Source organism: Emericellopsis atlantica (genome assembly GCF_019669845.1).
Source record: "Emericellopsis atlantica unplaced genomic scaffold F5Z01scaffold_1, whole genome shotgun sequence".
Lineage (NCBI taxonomy): Eukaryota > Fungi > Ascomycota > Sordariomycetes > Hypocreales > Bionectriaceae > Emericellopsis > Emericellopsis atlantica.
This window is the reverse complement of record NW_025764703.1, coordinates 700,265-715,966: the sequence shown is the minus strand read 5'-3', so window position 1 is coordinate 715,966 and position 15,702 is coordinate 700,265. Positions and strand designations below refer to the sequence as shown.

At 54.5% G+C, this 15,702-nt stretch overlaps 8 protein-coding genes across 8 annotated transcripts; 5 read left to right on the top strand and 3 right to left on the bottom strand.

Moving 5' to 3' along the window:
* Positions 1–19: 19 nt before the first annotated feature.
* F5Z01DRAFT_669755 (uncharacterized protein) lies at positions 20–951 on the top strand (the record flags this gene model as incomplete). Its single annotated transcript, XM_046264465.1, has 3 exons — positions 20–260; positions 311–447; positions 499–951. The coding sequence occupies 3 exons, from the start codon at positions 20–22 to the stop codon at positions 949–951; spliced, it is 831 nt and encodes a 276-aa protein (XP_046122945.1).
* Positions 952–1,446: 495 nt separating this feature from the next.
* Positions 1,447–3,292, top strand: F5Z01DRAFT_642054 (26S proteasome non-ATPase regulatory subunit 12). Its single transcript, XM_046262616.1, has 4 exons — positions 1,447–1,659; positions 1,717–1,773; positions 1,821–2,540; positions 2,591–3,292. The coding sequence occupies exons 1-4, from the start codon at positions 1,573–1,575 to the stop codon at positions 3,167–3,169; spliced, it is 1,443 nt and encodes a 480-aa protein (XP_046122944.1). The 5' UTR covers positions 1,447–1,572; the 3' UTR covers positions 3,170–3,292.
* A 40-nt stretch (positions 3,293–3,332) lies between these two features.
* F5Z01DRAFT_669753 (dihydrofolate reductase) lies at positions 3,333–4,231 on the bottom strand (the record flags this gene model as incomplete). The annotated part of the gene is made up of 2 exons (XM_046264464.1): positions 3,333–4,039; positions 4,099–4,231. The coding sequence occupies 2 exons, from the start codon at positions 4,229–4,231 to the stop codon at positions 3,333–3,335; spliced, it is 840 nt and encodes a 279-aa protein (XP_046122943.1).
* Positions 4,232–4,964: 733 nt separating this feature from the next.
* On the bottom strand, positions 4,965–5,353 carry F5Z01DRAFT_669752 (putative mitochondrial F1F0 ATP synthase subunit Atp18; the record flags this gene model as incomplete). Its single annotated transcript, XM_046264463.1, has 4 exons — positions 4,965–5,020; positions 5,071–5,121; positions 5,216–5,245; positions 5,305–5,353. 4 exons carry the CDS (start codon positions 5,351–5,353, stop codon positions 4,965–4,967), a joined length of 186 nt encoding a protein of 61 aa, XP_046122942.1.
* A 932-nt stretch (positions 5,354–6,285) lies between these two features.
* Positions 6,286–7,419, top strand: F5Z01DRAFT_669751 (NIPSNAP-domain-containing protein; the record flags this gene model as incomplete). Its single annotated transcript, XM_046264462.1, has 2 exons — positions 6,286–6,880; positions 6,935–7,419. The coding sequence occupies 2 exons, from the start codon at positions 6,286–6,288 to the stop codon at positions 7,417–7,419; spliced, it is 1,080 nt and encodes a 359-aa protein (XP_046122941.1).
* Positions 7,420–7,559: 140 nt separating this feature from the next.
* Positions 7,560–8,890, bottom strand: F5Z01DRAFT_642046 (RAVE subunit 2/Rogdi). Its single transcript, XM_046262615.1, has 3 exons — positions 8,671–8,890; positions 8,400–8,585; positions 7,560–8,351 (listed from the first exon to the last, which is right to left on the bottom strand). The coding sequence occupies exons 1-3, from the start codon at positions 8,734–8,736 to the stop codon at positions 7,644–7,646; spliced, it is 960 nt and encodes a 319-aa protein (XP_046122940.1). The 5' UTR covers positions 8,737–8,890; the 3' UTR covers positions 7,560–7,643.
* Positions 8,891–9,545: 655 nt separating this feature from the next.
* Positions 9,546–14,749, top strand: F5Z01DRAFT_685071 (P-loop containing nucleoside triphosphate hydrolase protein; the record flags this gene model as incomplete). The annotated part of the gene is made up of 11 exons (XM_046265955.1): positions 9,546–9,731; positions 9,792–10,314; positions 10,367–11,104; positions 11,152–11,912; positions 11,967–12,129; positions 12,182–12,629; positions 12,684–12,755; positions 12,808–12,858; positions 12,910–12,974; positions 13,025–13,727; positions 13,781–14,749. The coding sequence occupies 11 exons, from the start codon at positions 9,546–9,548 to the stop codon at positions 14,373–14,375; spliced, it is 4,305 nt and encodes a 1,434-aa protein (XP_046122939.1). The 3' UTR covers positions 14,376–14,749.
* Positions 14,727–15,693, top strand: F5Z01DRAFT_15644 (Rpp20 subunit of nuclear RNase MRP and P-domain-containing protein). Its single transcript, XM_046257768.1, has 2 exons — positions 14,727–14,907; positions 14,977–15,693. The coding sequence occupies exons 1-2, from the start codon at positions 14,844–14,846 to the stop codon at positions 15,441–15,443; spliced, it is 531 nt and encodes a 176-aa protein (XP_046122938.1). The 5' UTR covers positions 14,727–14,843; the 3' UTR covers positions 15,444–15,693.
* The last annotated feature ends 9 nt before the right edge of the window (positions 15,694–15,702 follow it).

Genomic DNA, 15,702 nt, shown 5'->3' with positions numbered 1-15,702 from the left:
AGAACCTGGTACTCATGAAATGGGCCTCGAGGATGTGGATGGGTACATGGCCCTTCCAGGAGAGCTTACGTCGCCCTCCACGACAGATGACCATGGGCTGCGCTTTATCAACGACGACTGGAACGGGAGCATCGCCAACGGGTCACCGTTCACCCTGAGATGGAACGAGAGTATCGAAGACGAGGGGGACCTGAGATTGTTCAAGATAACATACCCTGAGGAAGGGGCTGTCTCGTTTGAGCTGATCTCGAACTTGACAGGTAAGTGTGGTGCGGGCGAAGTATGCAAAGATGGACATTGACAGACTCAGCCTTTATGCGAAGACGGTCTTGCTCCTGGCTTCCAGAAGGACTAGAAGAGGACGATCTATACGCATTCTGGGTCACACATATCAACGACGACGACGTGCACTGGGCCATATCGCCGCCTTGGACACCGCAAATCAAGGTTCGTTTGTCCCTCGATCAGCCATTTGAACACTTTTCTGACCAATTCCAGGGCGAAGAGGAGGGCCTTCGCTGGAATAACACCATTGGCATCCCTATCGTTGTCATCATGGGCATATACTTCATGTGCCTCGCGTTCTGTCTGGCGTTTCGCAGGCGACGTCGACGCAGACAGGACCGTGAGAAGCGGCGACGGCATCGAACAACAGTCGTCAATGTACCGCCCGACGAGAACACCGATCGACAGCATTCCGTCAGTTCTGTTGTGACAGTACAGTCGCTGACGGAGGAGGACAGCTTGATGAAGCGAGGTTCTGGACACGTAGAACCGGTCTCGCCTGCCCCTTCGTTGCGGAGAGGGGGTGTTAGGTGGAACAGTCTGGACTGGGGTAACGACAACGAAAATGAAAATGGATACGTACATGGAGGGGGCAGGACAGAGAGGCAGAGATCGTGGGAGCATGAAGACCATTGGGAAGAGGGACCAATTGGTCAGGCTCACTAATGATGGGGTTCGTCTCTGGTGATGGTGCGACCAGTGCTATTAGGGCATCTTGTTTATATCATTTTTTGAAGAAATACAGCATCTAGCGTTCTGTTTGTCACACTGTTGATGACCCTGACCGCGTGAGAATCATTGTAGGATACTTATCCGTACTTACTTAGGTAACACGCTGCTCTTTCTGTCTACATGGTTGGTTTACACTTTGGTGTTTTCCCCTCGCCATGCTCAAATTTTGAGCTCGAATGGCACTAACCAGAAAAATGCCGGCAAATACCCATACACGGGTGTTTTATTCTGTTTTCCTAACCCAGTTGACGCTCAACTTGCGCACACATCGCCCTCGCCAGTTGTCTGTTTAACCTTTAGGGTAGGCGAACATTGCAGCCTTGGGCACGCTTGTGAGTGTTGGCGTCAGAAAACCAGGGACCCACATCGAAGTCGGAGCTGCAGGCAGGCGGCTGTTGCGTCGACTGCCTGCTAGCCTACCTCATCGAACCTCCAGCTTCCAAACAACCCCACGATAAAACGCCAACCTGCCACGCACCGACAGCACGAAGCTCAACTAGGCATCGCCGCATTGTAGGCAAGGCAGCATTCAATCTCAACCTCGGAAACGCAATCATGGCTGAGCAGGGGCTCCTCAAGCCCGAGAAGGACTTCACCAAGGAAGTCGACGTCCAACTACCAGAGGCTGAGCAGCTTGCAAAGGTGCGCCTCGAGCACGAAACAGTCCCTTATAACGTACCGACAACTAACCCATTGCAGACAAACCTCCAAGGTGCAGTCGAGAAGCTAACTGCGCTCGAGAAACAAACCCGTCAAGTGAGCATGACGCCACCAGCTCCCTTCGCACACGCTGACATTAGCAGGCCTCTGATCTCGCCTCCACATCGCGAGTCCTTGTCGCAATCGTCACACTATGCAAAGATGCGGGAGACTGGAGTTTAATGAACGACCAAACGTTGGTCTTCTCGAAGAAGCACAGCCAGCTGAAGCAGGCCATCACGAAGATGGTCCAGACCGTGGTTGGCTTCCTCGACGACACACCCGATCTCAAAACCAAGCTCTCGGTCATTGAAACACTGCGGACGGTAACAGAGGGAAAGATCTTTGTCGAGGTGGAGCGTGCGCGTGTGACCAAGATTTTGTCCGACATCAAGAAAGAGGAGGGCGACATCGAGAAGGCGAAGGAGATACTGTGCGAGCTGCAGGTCGAGACTTTCGGATCGATGTCGAGGCGAGAGAAGACCGAGTTCATCCTGTCGCAAGTGGCCCTGTGCATAGAGGCTGGCGACTGGGCGCAGGCTGGCATTCTCGCGCGCAAGATCAGTACCCGCTACCTGTCGCGCAAGCCCAAGAAGACAGAGGAGCAGCTCGAAAAGGAGAAGAAGGAGCTAGAGAAGAAGAAGGCGCGCGGCGAGGAGGTGGTCGAGGAGGTCGAGGATGACACTACAGATCTGAAGTTGCGTTTCTACGAGCAACAGGTTCAGCTTGCAAAGCACGACGACAAGTACCTGGAAGCCTGCAAGCATTATCGCCAAGTGCTCGACACCGAGGCTGTGGAGGAGGACCCTGCCAAGCTTCACCCGGTGAGTTTGAATATTCTTAATGTTCCTCAACGGCATGCTAACGTCAATAGGTTTTGCAACGCATCATCTACTTTGTCATCCTCGCCCCCCACGACAACGAGCAGCACGACCTCCTGCACCGTATCCACAAAGACACGAGGAACGCCAAGATTCCCTTGGAAGCGGAGCTCTTAAAGCTGTTCACAGTCCATGAGCTGATGCGCTGGCCTGAGGTCGCCGAGAAATTCGGCCCGCACCTCTGCAAGACTGACGTCTTCGACGCCAAAGCCAGCAAGGAAGACAAGGCGCGGCAAAGATGGGAGGACCTGCGCAAGCGGGTCATTGAGCACAACGTTCGTGTGGTCGCGAAATACTACACCCGTATCCAGGTCACGCGCTTGACGCAGCTCTTGAACCTGACGGAGGATGAGACCGAGAAGTACATCAGCGAGCTTGTCACGGCGAAGACCATCTACGCCAAAATTGACCGCCCCGCGCGGGTGGTCAGCTTTGCGAAGCCCAGAGACGCTGATGACGTTCTGAACGAGTGGAGTCACAACATGAAGAGCTTGCTCGGTCACTTGGAGCGAATTGACCACCTCATTACAAAGGAGGAGATGATGGCTCGGATTCAGCCTGCAAGCAAATAGGAAGCTGGCGATTTGGCGCTCCGGTCTAAGATAGATGGCGGCGCTGGGTTGGGTCATTAGGCAGTGCATGACGATTGCAAAAGATAGATGGTCCCGGCAGCCAGGATGTGTACAATGCATACATGTTCTAGTCTATTGTATTTGTCTCTTTCTTCATCTGGCTTTATAGGCCGGCCTGCGGCTTCACCTCGGCATGCTGCTTGATGAAACCAGCCAGCGGCATCACCCACTCCTTTGACACGGGGACGTGATGCCCCCCAGGATGTGTGATCACCACCGGCTGCTCGCATCTGTCCACTAGCCCCATGCTTCTACTCTCTTCCACCACTGTGTCCAGGCTACCTAGGTAATGTAGGGTTGGCGTCTTGATCTTGGGTTCGTACAGCCATTGCAACGACTCCACGGGGGCAAAGAAGCCCGAATAAGGCACAGCAAACTTCAACCCTTTGCCGCCGTTTGCCTCCCTGAGTTTCCTCGCCCAGTCGCCGTCTGGTCCCTCGGGTGGTGCCCTGGTCTCTTCCAGTGCACTCGCCACCGCGCCGGCCATGAAGCCGCCTTGACTGAACCCGACTACGCCATCGACGCCTCCGCTCTCCCGGATAGCCGTGGCGATAGTGTCCATGCCCTTATCAAAGAGCCTGTACTGACCGCTAGCCTCGTCTTTGCGAAACCACGCCCATGAGTCGCCCTGTTCATCGTCATCACCATCTTCCTTGGGGACAAAACCGGGTATGTCCCGAGGTAGGAGACGGTTGGGACCAGTAGGATAGATCAGCGTGGGATGGAGAGAGACGGGTGATAGCACTTTGGCGAGAAGCTTTTCCAGGGCGCGAGTTTTGGCACGGAAAAGGGCGCCTGACTGAGTGTATCCTGTGATGAATGAGCACGCTTGTATGAGGTATAAAGGATGCCAACCACGTATAACGCACGGGCGGTATTGATTTCTGGCATGGGGACGGAAGTACCATGGATCATCAGGATCTTGACCTCAGTCTTGCCCTTTGGAACCTGCGCCTTGGGTGGCGTCGCCGTGCCCGCGCTGAGTTGGGAGTCGATAGCCATGTTGCGGCGTTGGCAAAGCACAGTCGTGATGAGAGATGGCGCGGTTGTAGAACGAAAACTTCTAGTTCTGCCAGCAGCGTGCCTGATAAGCCACATACGTCGCGAGAATAGTTTACTATACCCGAATAGTACGAATACTGATGGCGGAGAGGTTGTTGAGACTTATCAGTCAATGTTACATGTAGCCAATTGCGGCATACCGAGGCTCCTTGTTATCCTGAGATTAGTAATGGAAGCGAGACGAGTCCGTTGAAGTCGCGAAGTACTCCACGACTTCGGAATCAGCGTTGCGTCGCTGCGGTTACATCTTTGGAACATGCTCAAACATCCATTCGAGTTCATGACCTGGTTGGTCGAGTTCTTGGAATTCAGCCGTGTTCCTGCGCTTCCACCTATGGAGATATTCGGTCCCATGATCTAGCCCCCGTATCCCTCGAAATAATCAGTGAGCCTGTGTGAAGTCCCCATGCAGCATTGTAAAGAACCGAGGATTCAACATATAATGTCCTTCTTAGAGCGTCCCAAGTCCCGGGAACCAGGTACCCCGTCATCACGCCAGTGAACCAGATCTCTCACAAAAGGAATTTATTGACGAGCCGAGGCCTCGCCGCATAAAGAATACTCCTCCCTCGCGAGTCTATCATACAATTCCACGAAAATTGGCCTCGTTGTTCTGGTATCATCGAAGTGCCAGCGCTCGCTCCTCCCATCTGCCATCGTAACACTCCTCCATTTAGTGACCGCCGGAGCGGACGTTGGGGTTGCGGGGGTCGTTCTTCCACTCGTCGGCTGCCTCTGCGTTAGTCTGTGTTCGTCCATAGGAGTTCAAAAGTTCATACAGGCCATCATGGCGTTCTGGGCAGAGTTGGCGCCGTAGGCGATAACGAGACCTATCATTCCCGTCAATGTCCGTCCGCTTGTGAACCTGTCGTCGCGTTTTCCCCGATCGCTGGGACTTGCTCGACAACATCCGATATTACGCACCAGCAACGAAGAAGGGCAGGTGAGGCTTCACTGATGCATGGGTTAGCAATTGCCGTGATTCGCGTTCGATTTCCACGGGGCCAACGCACAGAAAGGAGCCGGGAACTTCTTGAGAGCAGCAGCGCCGAGGAAAGACATGATGGCGATTGGGGGTGAGTCGACGAGGGATTCGGTGTCGGAGATGTCGTGGTTGGGGATATCGTCGAGATGCGGTAGTCGTTGACGACGAGCCTTTTTCCGATGCACTGCCAAGCGTTCGTCGTTCCGGCGAGTTGTCCCGCAGCCGGCCGCCAGCTCGTTGAATTGGCAGCCTCAGGCAAAAGTACTTCCAGCGAGGCCGGACTTCGTATTAACGTTTGACCGACCCCGCGTTTTGGCCAGCTGCCAAGGAACACGTGACTGCGGACAATTGGGTTTGTGACATCATCCCTTTCTGCGGAGAGGGAGCTGGAGAAGGAGCTGCAGGCATTGGGGTTGCTAGTCGCCCGTCTCAGGAGTCAGGTCGTACTTTAGGTGCTCCAAATCAACAAACCACATCCAACTCGCGAACATATCTCATTCATCCAAAGCCCAGCCTCAATCATCTCCGAGTGCAACTTGCTCCGCACTAACCAGAACACCTTTCACACATTTCAGCGTCGTTGGAGTGCGGGGTGAGCAGCTTGCTTGCCTTACCCTTCATCCCAGCCGTCCAATCGATTCCCGGCGCTACCCTCCACCATCCTTCCCGTCCAGCACCTGGGCCTTTCACCTGCCTTTCTCTCTAATTCATTACCTTGCACTGCTTGCAGCTACCACACACCACAGACACACGCAGACACACACACGCGCCACAAGCTTGCGTCTGTCCGTCCGTCTCTCGCATCGCTCGGTGCTCCCCTCCTGTTGTGCCGCCGACCAATCTAGGCCACTGCTCTCTAGAAGCTGACCTGTGCTGTCTGAACTGCTCCACGCTGTACTCGACTGTACCTCTCTGATCGCAAGGGGGCCATTCAGGCTCTTTTAGAGGGTATCAGCTCGCAACACCCTCATCATCTTGCCTATCCCAATACTGTCTGTTCGAAATGACAATGTTGTCTCGAAGCGTCACGCGTCTAGCTTCAGCGGCTCCACGCTCCGGCGTGAGGGCTCTGAGCTCGACCGCGCTGCAGCAATCCGCCACCCCTTCCATGGGCGACATCAGCCCTTCGCGCACGACCGTGGACGAGTTCAACAGGAAGCAGCAGCAGTTCAGAGAGCAGCTGATCAAGGCACAGAAGGAACGGGAAGCTCGTGCGTTGGCCCGCCAGGAACCGGCTGCCTCCACTTCCAGTCCTGCGACTGGGAAGACGCAGGCTGCGAGCCAGACGGCTAATGAGACAACAGGCACTGCGGCTCAAAGTAAAGAGCACCAGCCGGAGCGCAAGTCGGGCGCGCTGACGAACCTCATCTACGGCACGAAGGAGGGCCGTGAGATGGATGCCCAAATCGAGGCCAGCTTCAGCCAAGTACTTGCCCGGGGCAAGTACGTTCATTCGATTGTTTTTCACGAAGTCAAGCCCGATAAGGTGGACGAGTACGTTGAGCTCGTGGGCCAGTGGTACCCTAAGATGGCCAACCTACCCGAGAACAAGGTGCACTTGGTGGGCAGCTGGCGGACAGAGGTCGGGGACTGCGACACTTTTGGTGAGTACAAGTACCCTGCTACTGTTTACACTAAATGATTAACTTTTGGTACAGTTCATATCTGGGAATACCAGAAGTACGAAGGATACCATGACTCGCGCCATAACATTACGCACCATCCCGAATTCGCCGACTTTGACCGCAAACTCGCCAAGTTGATCAAGTCAAAGAAGATATCTCTCATGCAGGAATTTTCCTTCTGGCCCACTACGCCTCCACGCCAACTGGGTGGTGTCTTTGAGCTGCGATCGTATACGTTGCATCCTGGCAACCTGTTGGAGTGGGAAACACATTGGAGGCGGGGCCTGAAGGCTCGCCGCGAGGTTATGGAGGGCGTTGGCGCCTGGTTTGTCCAGATTGGTGAGCTCAACACGGTTCACCATCTCTGGCAATTCGCCAACTTGGAGGAGCGAAGGGCGAGGCGCGAGCAGAGCTGGTCGGTGGAAGGTTGGAGCGATACGGTGCACAAGACAGTGCCACTGATCCAGGAGATGAAGTCGCGGGTGCTGATTCCCATGCCGTGGTCCCCCGTGGCATAAGCATGGGGAGGTTGATATGGTCATGGTTGGGCACACAAGTTTCTTTTCACGGTCACATGGGCGCGCAGGCGCAATACTGCTACATGTACAGGTACTGCATTATCATTTCCTTAGTCCAAGTGTGTGCATTAAACACTATTCATTCACACGATAAAACGTTCCAATCATGCCAAGTGAAAGACCAGCGCATGATCCGAGGGTATCCGACGCCTAAGTAACCTGCCTCAATCCATATCGTATCCGATCACAGCCGCTAGATTCCGTCTCGTTTGGCCCAAGACATGACTCAAGAAGCCTAGTTTCGAGTACAAAGAAATCAAGCTGGGGTCGCCGCTCTCGACGCGCACCTTTTCACGGACATACACATCTTCCGCGTTTGGTGCATACTGCGGCTGCCGCGTGGCCTCGGAGCTACGCTGTCCACCATGACCCCTCGAGCCTGCCTCTGCGTAGCCGCCGACGTTGTACTTGAATACCAAATCCATTTCGTCGTGCTCCAGGCGTCGAACAGTTCCAATGGCCAGTCCCAGCTTGGTCAAAGTGTGCACGGGCGCCTGGCATGGTTCGAGGGCACGAATCAGCAAGACAATGCAGCTGTCCTGCAGACCGATATGGAAGCTAATGTTCGGAGCCAGGGGCGGAGAAAAGATCCCGGGAGGACATGATGATGTCGTCCACGACTGATCGGGAGCTGTGAGCGGAGGCCCCTTGAGAAGAGCTGCAGACGCTGCAATGGATTCGGAGAGTAGAGTAAGAGTTTCTGCAAGAGACTTGGCGTCGGGAGCCTGCTTTGCCGAGAGGATGACGGAGAGCAACTCGAGTGATTCGTTCAGGTGATTGTGCAGTTCGTCGAGGGCGGGGATGTGGATGGAGTGTTGTGGAGAGAGCTGGGGGTTCTGAGGAGGCATGGTTCGAAGTTGGAGGTTGAGGGTCTGCGATAGTTTAGCTCTTGCGATGCTTCCAAGAGTTCGTCAACTTACGCCCTTGACGATGCGAGTGCCCACGCGGGTGATTGTTCCCTTGACCTTCTCGCTTCGGGCGGTGCTCATGACGAGGGTGCTTCCGGGATCGACGGGCGCGAGGAGGGCATAGCAATCCTCCAGGCCATGCTTGAGCTCTTCACAGACTCGCAGGGTCTCGGCGGTGATCCATCCCAGCTCGCGTGCCTTCAAGTCGATTAGCATCGTGCTCCTTCTGGTGATTCTGCGCGCTCGCTCGGAACCGTGGTTGACAATGGTTGGGAAGACGAACCTGCGTCTCGGCCTCTTTTTGCCTCAAGTCGGCGGGCGGGATAGGTGGCCAGATGTCGAGTGACATGCTGGGCTTTAGGTGATCTGGCCGTTTGAATGGCAGGCAGCCATGCCGGTGATCTTTCGCTGGTGATGCTGCTGCTGCGGTGAAGCAAGCTAAGGGCGTGGTTTGGAGCGCGAGCAAATACGTGGTGACGTTGAGGCTGGTGGGGACTGTGGATTGCTCCCTTATTATCCGCCGCTGCAGGGTGCGCGCATCAATCGAGTCACCCCACATCGCAATTATCGTAGTAACCAGTCCACCAACTTCGCGCAATTGTCGTACTCTCTCATTGCCCGTTGAGCTTATCAAACCTACATGTAAACATGCCTTACTTGCCATGTACATAGGTATCCCTTCGCCGTGTGGCAAACGAGACTCGACGGCCGCAAAGTACTCACTTGGAGCGTGACTGCGTCTGCCACGAAGAGTCAACCCAAGGCAAGGTAGACATGTCAAGACAAGCAGTGTGGCTGCGCTACTCTTGCAACCTAATAGCAATCATTCCGACAAGGCAAGCTTTCTTTCTCGTACGGTTATGCCCGATCCAGTCCTCACTTCGCGTGCGGTCATCCTCAGCTTCGCTTCATCTTGATTGGTAGTGTTATAGAATGCCAGTGCTCAGCCGCCTGGGCACACACTACGGGGGTTCTGAATGGTCACAGCGGTTTGTACTGTTGGCTCTAAGCACAATACCTATCAGTGCCTGAGGATGGCTGCTACGCCCAGAGATGCTTATATACCTGAGGATCGCGCGCATTTGTCAAGCCCGTGAATACGATCTTGTGTCGCGCGGTGTTCTAAACTTCTATTAGTCTAGATGCGCCAACGACAACATGGTGAGCGACAACCACTTTGGTCCTCGACTGCCGGGCCTCTTTGACTTCACCATCCTCTTCGAGCAAAGTATCCTGTCATTGCTGCCAACAACTTTATTTGTACTGCTAACCCCATTACGCATCATTCCTCTGGCAAAGACAAAGAACAAGGTCGCCCATGGAAAGCATTTGTACTCCAAAGAAGTAGGTGTACTACAACTAGGCAGTCTTCGTACTTCTCCAGGCTGACTTACACCTATCTAGGCAGCCATCTTTGTGTATGCCTGCCTTCAGATTACCCTTCTTGTCCTCTGGATAAAGGCACCCGCCCCAAAAGCAAAGACCTCCGTTGCGGAGCCAACAGTTGCAATTATAGAAGCTGTCGCCATAGCCGTACTGTCCTATTTCGAGCATGTCAAATCTACGCGGCCATCTGTCCTCCTCAACGGGTATCTGGTCTTAACCACAATCCTTGACATTGCCCTCTCCCGAACGTTCTGGATCCGAGATGGCGCCAACGCCATCGCAGGCGTCTTCACCACGTCTTTGCTATGCAAATCAGCGCTCCTGGTCCTGGAGGAGCTCCCCAAGACACCTCTCCTGGCTGACAGGACATATTCGAAGGAAACATCGTCAGGCATTATCAGTCGCAGCCTGTTCTGGTGGTTGAATGGGCTGTTCTGCCGGGGCGCAAAACATCTGATTACCATCGACGACTTGGACAACATCAACCACAAGCTAAATTCCGAGTCACTTCATGACAGACTGAACGCCAGGTGGGAAAGCCGTAAGATTTCATATGCTTCAATCATTAATGCAATGTTGACTAATTCGCACAGACTCTAAGGAGAGTTCCTTGGCCTTACTATCATGTACCTTTGGCACCTACAAGTGGCAATTTGCTGCAGGCGTGATCCCGAGACTCCTCTACTCAGGGTTCAACTTTGCACAGCCTTTCCTCATTCGAGAAGTGATCACATACATCGGTAGCTCGGAGGGAGCATGGTCCACCCAGATTGCCAGCGGCCTCATAGGGGCAACGGTCCTCATCTTTATTGGCCGTGCTGTTGCTGGTTTATGGTATAGACACACGTTGAACCAGATGGTGACCATGTACAGGGGCTCCCTAGTCTCGCTGATCTATCAAAAGACCCTTGAGCTGCAGACGACGAGCATCAAGGAAAACGCCCCGGTCACGCTCATGTCAACCGACGTTGAGCAATTGCTGGGGGCAACCGGCCTGCACGAGATCTGGGCTTGTTTCATCGAGCTCCCGGTCGGGGTCTACATTCTATACCGTCAAGTCGGACTGCCGAGTTTGTTCATTCTGATCCCTACCATCGTCACAACTCTTCTGAGTGGCGCTTTGGCCCCGGCTATGGAGCCAGCCCAAATGGCGTGGAATGCAGCTGTTCAGGAGCGAGTCGGGCAGGCATCCGGCATGCTCCGTCAGATGAAAGGGGTCAAGATGATGGGACTCACTGACTATTTCCAACAGGTGATTCGGAGCCTGCGAATTCGTGAGATCAAGACATCGAGAAGGGTGCGCTGGCTCCTTACTGGTCTTACCACACTGAGTATGCGACCCCTTATGCTCCTCAATTCATGCGCTGACTGTGTCTAGGTAGCGTCTCGTGGGATATTACGCCATTGATTGTCATTTTGGCAGCGATCTATTGGACGAAGGCAGGAGAAGGATTGAGCATCACAGAGGCCTTCACCTCGCTATCCATTATCTCCCTTGCAACGCAGCCCATCATCATGCTTATTGTGTCCTTGACGCAGGCCGCTGGCATCTGCGGCTCGTTCATGCGGATCCAGACATTCTTGATGTTGGACAAGCATGCAGATCTCAGGGCCCCTGTGGTCCCTGAGAAGAAGCACCAGAAGGACAACTCCCCTGCGAAGGCATTCTATCTAGGATCTCTGGAGATGGAGGATATCGTGGACAACGAGAACTCACGCTTGGAAGCCACTGGGCCCGCAGTGAAGATCACTGACGCCTCGTTCAAGGTCGGTGAGGATATCACACTGCTGCGGGATATCAACATGGAGGTCCATCGAGAGACAGTTTCAATGATCGTCAGTCGTGTTGGAGGCGGCAAGTCCTCACTACTCAAAGCCATGGTTGGCGAGCTTGCCCCGGACAGTGGCGAGGTCAAATCAGCCTGGCAGTCGTGCGCATATTGCGATCAAGCGCCCTGGCTACAGAATATCAGCATCAGAGACAACATTGTCGGACTAACCCCACTCGACGAGGTCTGGCTCTCGACTGTCATTTCGGCATGTACATTGGATCAGGATCTGTCGCTTCTGCCCAAGGGCGAGGATACTCTGGTCGGCTCAGGTGGCATCGCCTTGAGCGGCGGTCAAAGGCAGAGAATTGTAAGTGTTGTGCCACGATGCCGCCTCATGGCTGACCAAGGCTGACCAAGGCAGGCTCTGGCTCGCGCTGTGTACTCACGGAAGAATCTGGTAATTCTAGACGATGTCTTCAGCGGCCTGGATAACAAAACCTCCCGCACTGTTTTCCAACGGCTGCTGGGTCCAGATGGTTTACTCCGGAAGAGCAACGCAACTGTTGTTCTTTCCACGAGCAACCGTGAGTCTGAGAGCTGTAAGGTTGTAAATTGGACCTTGCTGACAGAAACTAGCCGACTTGCTCTCTGCTGCGGACCATATCACCATGCTCGAAGAAGGCCGCATAGTTCGTAATCAGGTGGCCTACGAGTCCTTCAAGCCTTCCGATTGGGGCGCTCTTACGAATGGACCCGAGGCTTCTGAAGCAGATGAGGAAGAAGAAGAAGTCGTGAAACGTATCGGACAGTTGACAAACACCACAGAAGACACCCTTCAAGAGCACGATCTGGCACGGCAAACTGGTGATTGGGAGTGCTATAAGATTTACTTCCGCTCACTCGGCTGGCGCTTTGCTAGCTTATCTTTTGTCATGATCTCGGCCGCCGTTGGACTTGAGACTATGCCAAGGGTATGGCTCAAATTATGGACGGAGAAGGGTGCAGCGTCCCAAGACGCAGGCTACACCGCTGGCTATGTGTCATTCGTTGTGGCAGCCGTGCTCGTGGGCGTCACCTCTCTTGGGTACGCTTGACCCAGGTACAAAGTTAACTAGGTCTGTCACTGACGTCTTGACAGGTTTTTCGTCATGGTGGGCTTTGAGAAATCGGCGAGCTATCTCCACGAAACATTGTTGCGGACAGTGTGCCAGTTAGTTGTTGCCCTTCTGAATAGTGCCATGCATGGAGGCTGACACGTGAAGCGCACCTCTATACTTCTTCACCACGACTGAGAGCGGCACAATACTCAACCGGTAGGTCCAGGTGTGCATTTGAGCCAACGGGTTTGGCTGACAGCATCGCAGCTTCAGCCAGGACATGACTCTGATAGACCAGGTGCTTCCTCTCGCAGCCTACATGACAGCCATGCGTGAGTCGTTGAGCCTCGCAACTGCGTCAGACCCACTGACATACAACTAGTCTTGCTACGTGCTGTCGCTCAGACAGGTATCATTGCCTCCGGGGCTAGCTATGTCGCAGCCGTCATCCCGTTCATCGCCATGGCTCTCCTCTTTGTTCAAAAGTACTATCTCCGCACCTCGCGACAAATGCGCTTCCTCGACCTCGAGATGAAGGCGCCCTTGTATACGCACTTTACAGAGACAGTCGCGGGCGTGGCCACCGTCCGCGCATTTGGCTGGGCGCGGCCCTTCCAGGAGGCGAACACGCGCAAGCTCGACGTCTCGCAGAAGCCGTACTATCTGATGATGTGTCTGCAGCTGTGGCTGCAGCTGGTGCTTGACCTGTTTGTGGCCGGCTTGGCGGTTGTCCTGGTATCGGTTGCGCTCAAGGTCCAAAATTCGACATCTCAGGGGGCCATCGCCCTGGCCATGGTCAATCTGCTTGACTTTGGACAGACTCTGACCATCTTGATTGGCCAGTGGACTGAACTGGAGACCTCCCTCGGCGCTATTGCTCGACTGAAGCTGTTTGTCCAAGAAACGCCAAACGAAGACAAGAAAGAAGAGGTTGGCGGCACTGCAAATGAATGGCCTGCGCGAGGTGCCATCACTTTCGAGGGGGTCACGGCCGCATACAGTGATGGTGGAAAACCTGTGCTGCACGACATCTCCCACGGCATTGCACCGGGTCAAAAGGTCGCCATTTGCGGGCGGTCTGGATGGTAAGCCGGCAGTATGTGGCCATCAGCGCGGATATATCGCTAACATTTGGCAGTGGAAAGTCTTCACTGCTGCTGTCGATTCTCCGCTTGTTGGAGCTGCAGCACGGCACGATTAGGATAGACGGAGTCGACCTCTCCACTCTACCACGTCAACTTATCCGGTCTCGCCTCGCCACTGTTCCGCAAGACCCCATTGAGATCACTGGCAGCGTTCGCGCCAACCTCGACCCAGAGACGCAGGTACAGTGTGACGAGACCTTGGTAGCAGCTCTGCAGAGGACCAACATCTGGCCTCTCGTGGAGGCCCGCGGCGGCTTGGATGCGGACATGGCCGAACTTGGCTTGTCCACCGGGCAGAAGCAGCTATTCTGCCTGGCACGCTGTCTGCTCTCTCGCAGCAAGGTTCTTCTGCTCGACGAGCCTACGAGCAGCGTGGATCGTGAGAGCGATATGGAGATTAGGAAGGTGCTGAAGCGGCAGTTCGAGGGACGCACTGTCCTAGAGGTTGCCCATCGACTGGACGTTTTGAAAGAGTACGACCTCGTGATAGTCATGGGCGAGGGGAAGATCCTGGAGTCTGGGAGGCCGGAGGTGCTGCTGGCGCAGGAGAGTGAGCTGCGGAGTCTTTGGGCTTCCCAGGGGTTGTAAACCCAGTGAATGGACATGTATATATAGAAGATGTATCGAAATATTGAAATCTCTGCTCTCCTCTGTCCCCAAGCTTCCATCTTCACATCACTGGCTCATGTGGCCAAGTGTGTCGCAGCTTTGACGGGTTACCGTTTTGCCACTTTTTGTGCTATCATTCTATGGCATGGCCCACGGGGAGCGCACTGGCAGCCGCAGGGGACATCGGAGGTGCTAAGGAGAGTACTTACCTGATGATTGTGGTTGACTTGGAGATGATATTGGGTTGAAACTTGACGTTACCTGGTACAGCCAGATGTCACGTGACTCCACCCTGTGCACGCTCATGCTAAACTTTTGGTCCCGACAAACAAACCAAACCACCGCGCAACCACGAGCAGAACTCATTGTTTGAACAGATACAAGGCACTCATGATCTAGTCAAACAAAAAAAGTCAGAATACGCACTTTTGGTCCCCCAATGTCGCCATGGCGCACTTGGAGCCCGAAGCCAAGTCGGCCACTCATGACAAGCTACCGTGCATTCCCGAAGGTCAGTCAGGCCCATTGTTTGCTTGCGCAGGCATCTACTGTCCCTCTCAATGTCCGCTCACAAGCAAAGGCTATCGAGTACGCAAACGCCCTTTGACGCGTTCCCAGCCGCCCTCCTCTGCCAACGCGCGCATCATCTACATGAGCACGCGCACACCGTTCATGGCCACCATCACACGCATCCGGAAAACCCTCCTCCACGCCCCGTCCCAAGCGCGCTCGGCACCCAAAAACGCCAGCCTGGAGAGCAGGATAACGTACCTCGAGAAGAACGTGGACGAGGGCCAGGAGCAGCGCAGCGTCACCGTGATGGGCACGGGGCGGGCGATAGAGAAGGTTGTGGGTGTGGCAGGGTGGTTTGATGACAAACCTCAGTTTGGGGTCGAAATGAGGACCAAGAGTATTGGAGCTGTGGACGACATCGTTCCCGGGCCAGATGAAAACGACAATGACGACGACAATGACGGAGGTATAGAGGAGGAGAGCAGCAGGGTGAGGAAAGTGAGCGCTCTCGAGGTAACGATCACGCTCAGGTAAGCCGCTTGGTGCGATCCGAGAGGCTTTGCGCGCGGCAGCACAGCAGAAAGTTACCAAGGGATGGACAACAACCCTGACACATGCAGTGGTAAGCAGCTCAGTCAGGCACCACGGACATGTGCATATGCTGACGACGAATTGCCACAGACACGGGGCACGCGATGGCTGGCGTCATCATAGCCTTGATTAATCATCAAACACAACGCAGCCGAAATCACATACACCACTGTCCTTCCCGAAACTCCGAGCCATGCTTGCG

What these genes read in the sequence shown, in the direction of transcription:
- F5Z01DRAFT_642054 (XM_046262616.1), top strand. Translation starts at nt 1,573, where the DNA reads ATGGCTGAGCAGGGGCTCCTCAAGCCCGAGAAGGACTTCACCAAGGAA. An exon ending in AGGCTGAGCAGCTTGCAAAG is followed by an intron (nt 1,660 to 1,716) that starts GTGCGCCTCGAG and finishes AACCCATTGCAG; the next exon opens with ACAAACCTCCAAGGTGCAGT. An exon ending in ACCCTGCCAAGCTTCACCCG is followed by an intron (nt 2,541 to 2,590) that starts GTGAGTTTGAAT and finishes TAACGTCAATAG; the next exon opens with GTTTTGCAACGCATCATCTA.
- F5Z01DRAFT_642046 (XM_046262615.1), bottom strand. Translation starts at nt 8,736, where the DNA reads ATGTCACTCGACATCTGGCCACCTATCCCGCCCGCCGACTTGAGGCAA. An exon ending in AAAAAGAGGCCGAGACGCAG is followed by an intron (nt 8,586 to 8,670) that starts GTTCGTCTTCCC and finishes ATCGACTTGAAG; the next exon opens with GCACGCGAGCTGGGATGGAT. An exon ending in GCACTCGCATCGTCAAGGGC is followed by an intron (nt 8,352 to 8,399) that starts GTAAGTTGACGA and finishes AAACTATCGCAG; the next exon opens with ACCCTCAACCTCCAACTTCG.
- F5Z01DRAFT_15644 (XM_046257768.1), top strand. Translation starts at nt 14,844, where the DNA reads ATGGCGCACTTGGAGCCCGAAGCCAAGTCGGCCACTCATGACAAGCTA. An exon ending in GCTACCGTGCATTCCCGAAG is followed by an intron (nt 14,908 to 14,976) that starts GTCAGTCAGGCC and finishes TCACAAGCAAAG; the next exon opens with GCTATCGAGTACGCAAACGC.